The following is a 9,996-nucleotide window of genomic DNA, read 5'->3' on the forward strand; positions in this document are numbered from 1 at the left end:
AATACCCCACAAAAACAAGTTTTTTATAAGGTAAAAAAAAAAAAATCAATGAAACTAGCATTTCTTAATTAGTTTTGGGCTATTCCTTGTTCAATAGTCTTGTAATTCAGAGTATCTAAATTGTGTCTGCTGGTAAGCTACTGGAAAGTAGCAGCTTTTCAGAACTAATGCAGATGTTGTAATCCTTAACTTTTGTAATATTTAAATGAATATGAATGTGCAGTCATGTAACTAAAAAATAATTTGATCCATAAAATATTGAAATTAAGCAGTTTAATGTTTAATTAGTTTAATATTTTTGCATTTGACCTTTGATAAGATTGGGTTTCTATTATGCACAGTTATACTATTTAATGTGTGCATGTATTTTCATCACTTTTGGTTTTAATATCAGTTAAGTGTACATTTGTCTGCTTCCAACCAGAGGGAAGTGCTCTCCTTAGCTTTTGAGTTGAGAGGAATCTATCAGAGGCAAAGAAGAAGAAGAACTTCCCTCAAATCCCGGAAAGGCCAGAGTTAGCTTGCAGCTAGGTTAGCATTAACACCTTTTTTTGTTATTGTACCTTGCACTCTCACTGCGGCGATGGATGAGGACTGAATAGACTCTTCTGTTCACCGTCTCGGTATGTGAATAGTTTTCATATCCAAGGATAATACAATTATTAGTTTCACTTCATTTTTTTTCCCATATTTGTTGTTGACCTAAGCAGCTGAGTTAGCCAACCGCTAGCTGCTGTTAGCCAAAATAGTGTTCTAAATGTCAGCGTCAAAATTTATCATTGGTTCTAAGTCACTTTATTTAGTTCTTAATTATGTAATTACTCGAAACGACTGTAAATGTGTTGGCATCTTGCTGAACGTGTCTTCTGGTGTTTGCATATTGAGCAAACGTATGCAATTAGTCCAATATTGGCAACGGATCTATACCGCTTCTGTCGGAGCAGATTGTTTGTTATGCTGTCAAAACATTAAGTTTCTAAGCAGAAGATCCTTTTTACAGCTGCTGGTCTGACGGAGAGGGGCATCAGTCATGTATGCCTCGGGGAAGTACAGCTCTCGGGGCCCTGCTCTAATCCCGCGAATGAAAACCAAACATCGCATCTACTACATCGCCCTCTTCTCCGTTGTGCTGCTCGGACTGATTGCCACCGGGATGTTCCAGTTTTGGCCTCATTCTATCGAGTCCTCAGCCGAATGGACACTTGAAAAGGGGAGCGTGCATGACGCCCCTCTTATCCGACTACCTGCATCCAGCCCCATACCTGAGAGGGGGGACCTAAGCTGTCGGATGCATACATGTTTTGATGTATATAGATGTGGCTACAATCCAAAGAACAAAATCAAGGTAACTGAAATTGTCAGATCTTTTAGATCCAGCATTGATTTTGTGTTCAGCTTTGATTCAAAACTGATTTAAATGTTGTTCGCAGGTCTACATCTATGCTCTTCAGAGGTTTGTGGATGAATTTGGAGTTCCCATCAGCAGCACTGGACTGTCACGAGAATACAACGACCTGCTGAGTGCAATCTCAGACAGTGACTTTTACACGGATGATGTTACCAGAGCCTGTCTGTTCATTCCATCTATTGATGTGCTCAATCAGAACTCCCTTCGTATCAGAGAGACTGCCCAGGCCCTGGCAATGCTACCCAGGTGAATAATTACAGCACACTCAGCTATTCATTAGTGTTAGCCCTTTGTGGGACCAATATTTTTCTCTATATAGAGACAGAAAATCATTTTATTTTAAAGATTGTCAAAATGCTTTTACAATGTTTTTGTTGCTTTTTGTCCAAGTCTTGTCATCAAAAATTGGCAGCAACATCAATAACTTCAACTCTTACTAAATTGATAATTACTCAAGAACTTAAAGCCACACTTTACAGTATTTGTTCTGTGTTTCTAATGTATGTATGTTTTTGTTTTTTTCCCTTTCTGTAGGTTAAGTATTTTAATTCTCCCTGAACTAATCTTATTTCTATTTTGGTAGATGGGACAAAGGGATGAATCATTTGCTTTTCAACATGTTACCTGGAGGTCCACCTGACTACAACACAGCTCTGGATGTCCCTCGAGACAGGTAGCTAAAGTACATTTTGAAGCCCTATAAGGATACTCCAATCAAAATCTTTGTTTTTCAGCCAATATTTCATGGAAAAACTTGTCAGAATATATCTTGTCGGCTAAAATAACTGTTTTGGGTTGAAGTTGTTAGCATTATGAACTTTATATTCTACTGCTTTTAGTTAAGAGAAATTTCAAACTTTATCCAGTTTCAATCCTTTGGCTTCTGTCCTCATCAGAACCATGTTATTCACTTTCCCCTTACAATACACTTTACCTCGGTAGAGACTGTTTTCATCAGCTGTTGGAAAGTCTGTTATATCAGATAAAGTCATTAAGCTTGAGTTTAATTTTAAATAGTTCTTTCCCCTCAGAAAAGTTGTCCCGTTGCAAATGTTTTGAAATAGAAAAAAAAAGAAGAAGTTGAGCTAGTTTTCTATTTCTGTTTTTCTCTGTTTCTGCTGGCGAACCATTTTTTTTTACTTTTTATTTTTTCTGGAAACTAATTTATAGTCCTAATTAATTGTTTCAGAGCCCTTTTGGCAGGAGGTGGTTTCTCCACATGGACCTATAGACAAGGTTATGATGTCAGCATCCCGGTTTACAGTCCTCTTTCTGCAGATGTTCTGCTGCCTGAACGACATCCTGGGTGAGCAGATTTCTAAGACTAACTTCTCTGGTGTCAAATCATAACTAAATAACCCCTCTACAAGCAAGGTTTGTGGCTAGCTTCCATGTCATGTAACATTGTGGTTTGGTTTTGCATTTCTTTTAGACCGATTTGATTTAAATAACTATTTAGGATAACCAACTGACTAAATGTCAGCCGAACATTAACGTCTTCTGCATTTCTGGTCTCTTTATCCAGGCCGAGGCGCTACTTCATTCTGTCCTCTCAAACAGCAATTCACAGAGAGTATCGTGCTGAACTGGAGCGTTTGAAGGAAGAAAATGGAGAAGCGCTGCTCCTGCTTGACAAGTGCAGCAACCTTTCTCAGGGAGCTGCCTCCGCACGGAAGCGGTGTTGCAAAGGGCAAGTGTATGACTACCCACAGATCCTGCAGGTGGGAGACGCAATCCTTTTCCTCTTTGAGTTTTTAACAAATGATTCTTTTAAAAGACTGTTTTGCAATGCACCTTATTATTAAGATATTTTGAGGGTAAACTTTAGCTTCACATTGACTGGATTTTTTTTTTATTAGTATTTATTAGTATTTTTACATTAATTCTGCTAAATCATATTTCCTGGCAAGATTGTAGCAAAAAGTACATGTGTTGTTAGTTCTGGGTTCCAGCATATCAATAATGATGCGTCCTTTTTCCAAGTTGTGAAAAACTGAGCAGTCTATAACCCAAAAACTCTACATATGTAAATACAATAAAATAAAATAAAAAAGATATGGGGGCATTGTTTTACTTTTCCGATGACTACTTATCAAACCGTATCCAATAAACTGCTAGTTTATTCAACACTATGCCTTATTACTGGAACACCTCAAAGCTGCACTTACAGTACTGTAGAATCATGTGAAACTACCATACAGATGTGGCTCAGCTGAAGTGAGCTTTGTAGTTTTACCGGTCAGATAATAGAGCTGCATGCATAACATTCTCAAACAAGCAATTTATTTCCCTTTAGTGAAATTAATTTGTCTAATCCGCTTTGCTCTCTAAAACTTATTGTAAAGCTCCTGGTTGAAAGATATATTCCGGTTTATTAGAAATAATGCATGTACTTCCATGTCTTTTTGGTCAAAATAGACCAGTTTAAAAATGTGGTAACAAACTGCGACCACTGCCATTGAAATGCGAAAACCTGTCAGTCGAACCAGCTCTGGCTCTTTGTCCAGACATAAACGCCCTGACTCACATTTGGTTTGTCTCCGCAGGAGTCATCTTTCTGTGTGGTTTTGCGAGGGGCACGCTTGGGTCAAGCTGCTCTCAGTGATGTGCTGCAGGCTGGCTGTGTCCCCGTCATCCTGGCCGACTCCTACATTCTTCCATTCTCTGAAGTGCTTGACTGGAAAAGGTCTGCATGAATCCCAATGCGTTTAGGGGTTTGAGGGATGAACAGGTGCAGTGTTTATGTATTTTTAATTTCACCTGTTTATTTTGTCCTTCCTGCGCAGAGCCTCTGTGGTTATTCCAGAAGAAAAATTGTCAGAGATGTACACCATCCTGAAGAGCATTCCTCATAGGCAAGTCGAGGAAATGCAGAGACAGGTAAAAGTCCACTTTGTAGACTAATTAAAACAACTCGCGTTTAGTATTTATTTATTGTTTTAAAGTATTATAAATTGAATTGACTGAGTAGAAATGGGTGTTGTCACTACATCGCGAAGTTGTGCAGTTAATAGAGGTGCCTGTGTTTTAACAATTCAAGCCTCTTCACCATTTCTACTTCTGGAAGCCAAAACAAATTTTATGAGACGCACAAAAGACAGGATTTTGGATTCAATCTTCTCTTTTTATGAGTTTGAATATCCTCTCTTACTCACGCTGGATTTTAACAGGCTCATGGGAGATTTAACTGTTTATTTTAGCCCGAGTAAAATTCAGGGACTGAGACTCGCTCTCTTTTCATTTGATATCTGCCCTAAGCCACAATAAACAGCGTTGAAAGCGGCAGTGAGAGTAGAGCACTACTTCAGCTGCTTCTCGTTCTCTTGTGTCAACTCTTGTCCATTTACCAATTATACTGGCCAAACAGACATTTTTAGGCCAGAAACTCAGAGATGGGCTTGGATTACACCATAATAGCTCAAACACATGGCTTGCTCTTAAGGTTGAAGAGTTTGCTGGGGGTAAACTGCTGTGGATAGCTCACAGCTAAGTCAACCACTAAAACAAGCAGTAATGCACCAGTGTGTCTTCACATTATAGAAAAACACTTTAAGCAAATTTATATTTTGAATTTCTCGTAACTGATCAAAGTGAAGGGATTTGGTAATCAAAATCTTTAAAAATAGTCAAAATAACTTGTGTGGAATTTGTTTAATGCACTTATACCATATGTGTTTTCGTATTTGAAAAGATTTGCTCACTAAGCTAATGACCAACAGATTTTTTAAAAATGGCACATTCTTCAGATTTTTCATTTAACCAGTTAAGCGTTTTTATACATTATTATAAATGCATTAAAAATGCAAATAAACAATTCAGTTCAATTGTTAAATAAGGTATATATATATATATATATATATATATATAATTATTATTTTTTGCTAAAATCCAATAACTTGGCATTCCCTTTTTGTGTGCTTGATCATTGCAGCAAAAGATGCATCTGCAGATTTTAAAAAAATGGTTCGAACATCAGTGTGTGAAAATCAATAAATACAGCGTAGGTGTAATCCGCTGACTATTTTTGGATTAACTAATTAATAATTTTAAAAAAAGCATACATATATATTTCTTGTACAGTCTTGACTTAATTACCTCAAAATGTCATTTTTTTTTTTAGTTTGTATTCTGCAGTTAACAATCAATGTATTATTAAATTAGTTGAACAATTATTTCAACAATCGATTCATCGTGATTAATCGTTTCAGAAATAATATACACTCAGAAGCCCATTGGCAGCCTTTTTAAAACATGGCAAAGCCAGTATTGACTAAATCTGCTCAGTTTGCAACTAGTCATGTTTTTGATTATGTGTGACTTAAACTCCTGCAGCTGCTCGTAAAGGTTATGAACATAATTACAGTCACATTTTCCAAACGTTTAACATGGTAAAAAACATTATGAAAACCAAACATTTAAGCTCCAAGCGGCTAGGTTAAAAGGTTTTAAACATAGAAGAACTAATGTAGTTCTTGAGTTTTGCCAGCAGAGGGCTAAAGAGTCCACGTTTTTGTGGCGTTTGAATATGCAGTAAGATTAAAAATGAATAAGCTAAAATGTTAGCAGGATGTGTAATTTAAAAATATTTTTTTTGTTAATCTTCTCTTTGTAAGATTTAGTTTATTTTATTTTTTTTTTTGAAAGACCATAATTTTTACATTTTGTTCAAACATATAAGATACGTACATTTTGAGATGGTGTAACTCATTTAGATAATTTATTTGGAAGACAAAAATATATGTCCATTCTGAACAATTTAGATAGTGCTCAAGTAAAGCCACCAGTCCAGATTGTTATTTGGGTCATAGACACAAAATAGTGCAGTACTTATTATCCCAGATAATTTTTCTAGATTATCTCAGCTAAACTCTTTCTGATGATAAATAAAAGCATAGCCGTGGTAAAGATAGACAGGAATTACAGACTGAGGTGAGGATACTTTGTATTTGCTTTTGTCAATCTTTCTTTAGTTGTATCCTGTCGAGGCTTTCTTCCCCCTCTGGTCATTGGCATCTCCGACTTCCTTTAAAATGCATCAGAAATAAAGAATCAAAGTAGTTGCACTTCAGTCACTTAACATCACTGTTGACTTTAATTTGGATCTTTGAAAACTATACCCACTACATGACTGTCTTTCCTCACGAACACAAATTTAGATGTTATCAGAACTTGTTTTTCAAATTACATGCGAGATGTGAAGCAAGACGAGCATTTCTCTTCTCTAGCTTCTTCCTTTCCTTGTCGGAAATTCAATAATTACAGAAACTATGTGCTCTAATATGACATAGCAATTCCTACTTTAATTGTAATCCTGTGAGACCTCAGAGTGTTGCTAATTTTAGCCATCAAGATTGATTCTTATTTAATAAATTACAAGTACCGGGTAGATGTGTTTGTGCAAATTGATCTTTTTTTTTGTGAATGTAATTGATCATTTATAAGGAAGTTTAAAATGATTTACATTGTTTGTTTACTTTAGACAGTGTAGATAAAATTACATTTAATCTGCATGTCAACGTATAATGGCAGTATTGTTACAACGAGAGAACACAGCTGAAGGTAAATTGCTAATATATCTCCTGAAAAAATCAAATTCCCAGAAGAAGCTCAAAGATTTGTTTGAGCTGGAAGTTTTGATCAGGCTCTGCTGACAGTTTGCCAGCTGTCACTTGCAAGCTTGAGGTGTAAATATCCGTCAGGCGTTTTGACAATGACAGTCTGCAGTGTCTCTATGTATGTTGCCATATTATTTTCTATTTTATCTTGAACAGTTGCTATATTTAAAGATCACAGGCATCACAAATGAGAGCAGTTAAAGCTCCTTAACCCCTTTAACTGTCTGGATGACACGGGTGTCCTTTTAGACCTGGTGACTTACATGTAAGTATTTGGGGCGACAGTTAAGGGTTTTAAACTTGAATAACCCGAAGCCAATTAACATTTTTTTTCAATTCATCAGGTAATTGATGGACCTTTTGTATATAATTTGTCAAAAGTTGCGAATCTTTTTAGTTTTTCTAGTTGGATTTCCTTTTATATTTATATATATATATATATATATATATATATATATATCTTTTTTTTGTGTTGGGTGATAGAGAAAATGCATTCCATTCAATTGCAGATTAAAAGCAGTCATAGGAAGATTAGGTGATGGTGTTTATCCTCTGCTACGATGATGTCTGTCCTTCGCTCATAAAAATTCCCGCTGGCACTTGGAAAGGGGGCGGAGCATTGCGATGGGGGCCCCGGAGCCAGTACGGTTTTCTTTCTACCTCCTCCCGGTCGGAAAAGGAACTTTCATCACGGGTTGATTTATAGGCCCCTGAGATTAAAAAGTCTTTCTAGATACACTTCAACCCCTGCTGTAAAACTCGACTCTGTTTTTGTGCTTTTGTACGGCTCGTTCCTTGCACAGAATTTTGTGATTTAGGTCCTGTCCAAATGTTTACAAAGGGGAGACTCATTAGCTAAAGACATGTGCATGGATTGCATTAGGAGGAAGAAATATTATTATTCTCTAGCTGTCTGCCGTCTATGTGATGATGAAATATTTATTTTCTAACCTAATCCCATTGTTCAATTGTGGTTCAAAGCTTTATAAACTCCCCTTGTGTGTGTGTGTGTGTGTGTTTTTTTTGTATTTTTTCTCACCTCGAATCTGACCCGTGGAGTTTCTTTAAAGCTTAAATAAACGCTCATTAGCACACAGATCCAGCTCTCAAATGTAATTTCAGAGACCGTCAGCTTGGCTGCAACGAAATGTGTATTGAATTGGGAGTGAGGAATCCAGCACCCTATGTGATAACATTAAGATATAGGTTAAGAGTTCACTCATCAGAAAGACCAATATCCAAACAGTGATCTGCTGAAAGAAAACAGAGACAGACGAGAGAGATTTCATAGGGCTTCAAAAGAGCTGTTGAAGGACGAGAGGCTGCAGAGGGGTGTCAAATATTCTTCAGACATGTGGTGCAGGAGGAATCTCCAAATTTTACAGTAATGACATCACACTGGTGCTATCTTCTGCAGAAACTGTACCAAATACCGAGATGACGGAATCAAAACATTATATTTAACAAATAAAAGAAGCACGCCCACATGTGAATTAAATGTTCTGATACTTAGGCATGTTTTGCCTTATATTAACAATGATATTTTTATGTATGTAATGACCCTCTGTTTTTTATTCTTTTTTTTTTTTTTTTTTTTTTTTTTAAATTTCTGCCTCAAGATATAACGGACAAGATGGTTGTATATTCATAAAAACCTATTTTGGAAAATGTGATTGTAGCTGCCAGGAATGTTTTGGGTGTTTCTTCCTTTTTTTTTTTTTCTCTTGAGGATGTTTTGGTACTGCTGGAATTTGGGCAAAACCGTTCTGGAATTTGTTTGTTTAGAAATCACTAGCCGGAGTACGAGTAACATCTGGTCACTTGTGATTCAACTGCTAATGAGCTCATATGATTCCTGGGGTGTATATATATATATTTTTTTTTTTCTTTCATTTGCATCTAGAGAACTGTCCACACCAACAATTAGCTGGTGAATTCATGTTCTGCTGCCTGTTCCTATTTCAAAAAGCTCCTGCAGAGCATTTTGTGCGAACCAATGCTAATGCTAGCACACGTGTTTATTATTCTTTCTCATTTCTGTTTCTGTTGATGTATTTTGTAATTCTCCTCCTCATGTTTTTTTTAGGCCCGTTGGTTCTGGGAGGCCTACTTCAGCTCCATGAAAGCTATCGGCTTGACCACGCTCCAGATCATCAATGACCGCATTTACCCATATGCTGCACGTACTTATGAGCAATGGAACAATCCACCTGTGGTGGTACGTATGTATGCGTGCATGTTTGTGTTTGGAGCTTACTTGTTTTCTAACCTTGAACTTGACTTCTGTCGTCTTCTGTGATCCAGATACAGTCTTGCATTCAGCTCTATGCTCAGCCTTTCATTTTTATTCTCAGAAGTGTTTTTTTTTTTTTAAATATTTTTTATGGCAGACATCTGAATGACACTTCATCAAGATTGAAGCCTTTGTCTGTCGGTGCCACATGAGCTCTTTCCCCTCTCTCCTGTGTGCTATAAGTCACAGCCTGCAGTGAAGTGACGGTAGATGCTGTGTCTCTTTGTAAGGCACCACACATGCAGTGGTGCCCCAGGGTTTGGTGTACAACCAGAGAGCTCTGAGGCAGCCAGTTTGTGTCAGCAGTTCTGCAATAGGCGGATGCCTCGTCTGTGGTGAAGAATAAGTTCCTGTACGTCTTAGTCACTGTGTTTATAGAGAGTATTCTGGAAGAATGGTTTTGGTGTGTGTGTTCAGCTTTGCTTTGGTTGTGGCAGCAGACATGTTGGCTGTTGGACCATCTCTCAGGAGTTGTTAATCAGCCTGGTTTAATCTGGAGACTCCTCCAAGCCGTCTGTGGGATGGAGGAGTGTGCAAGTCAGCATGTTTGTGGATGCATAAAGTAATGTCCTTGAATTAGTTAAATGTTTGCAATTACTATAATAGAAGTGACATAGATTCACTCAGTGCTTTGATTTGTTTTTTTTTTAAGAGGACGTCTGTGGGGGAGGAACTAGTGG

General features: G+C 37.2%; 1 protein-coding gene across 1 annotated transcript in view; it reads left to right on the top strand.

Moving 5' to 3' along the window:
* Positions 1 to 469: 469 nt before the first annotated feature.
* ext2 (exostosin glycosyltransferase 2) overlaps positions 470 to 9,996 on the top strand; it is a 25,556-nt gene continuing 16,029 nt past the window's right edge. The window contains exons 1-9 of the mRNA XM_015049973.1: positions 470 to 623; positions 1,001 to 1,345; positions 1,431 to 1,654; positions 1,992 to 2,081; positions 2,598 to 2,714; positions 2,934 to 3,129; positions 3,955 to 4,094; positions 4,195 to 4,288; positions 9,110 to 9,241. Coding sequence (XP_014905459.1) covers positions 1,031 to 1,345; positions 1,431 to 1,654; positions 1,992 to 2,081; positions 2,598 to 2,714; positions 2,934 to 3,129; positions 3,955 to 4,094; positions 4,195 to 4,288; positions 9,110 to 9,241 — 1,308 coding nt within the window. The 5' untranslated portion in view covers positions 470 to 623; positions 1,001 to 1,030. The remainder of the gene's footprint in view (positions 624 to 1,000; positions 1,346 to 1,430; positions 1,655 to 1,991; positions 2,082 to 2,597; positions 2,715 to 2,933; positions 3,130 to 3,954; positions 4,095 to 4,194; positions 4,289 to 9,109; positions 9,242 to 9,996) is intronic.

The sequence above is a fragment of the Poecilia latipinna genome, unplaced genomic scaffold (genome assembly GCF_001443285.1).
Source record: "Poecilia latipinna isolate Pla-1442-1.1 unplaced genomic scaffold, P_latipinna-1.0 Scaffold968, whole genome shotgun sequence".
Taxonomy (NCBI): domain Eukaryota; kingdom Metazoa; phylum Chordata; class Actinopteri; order Cyprinodontiformes; family Poeciliidae; genus Poecilia; species Poecilia latipinna.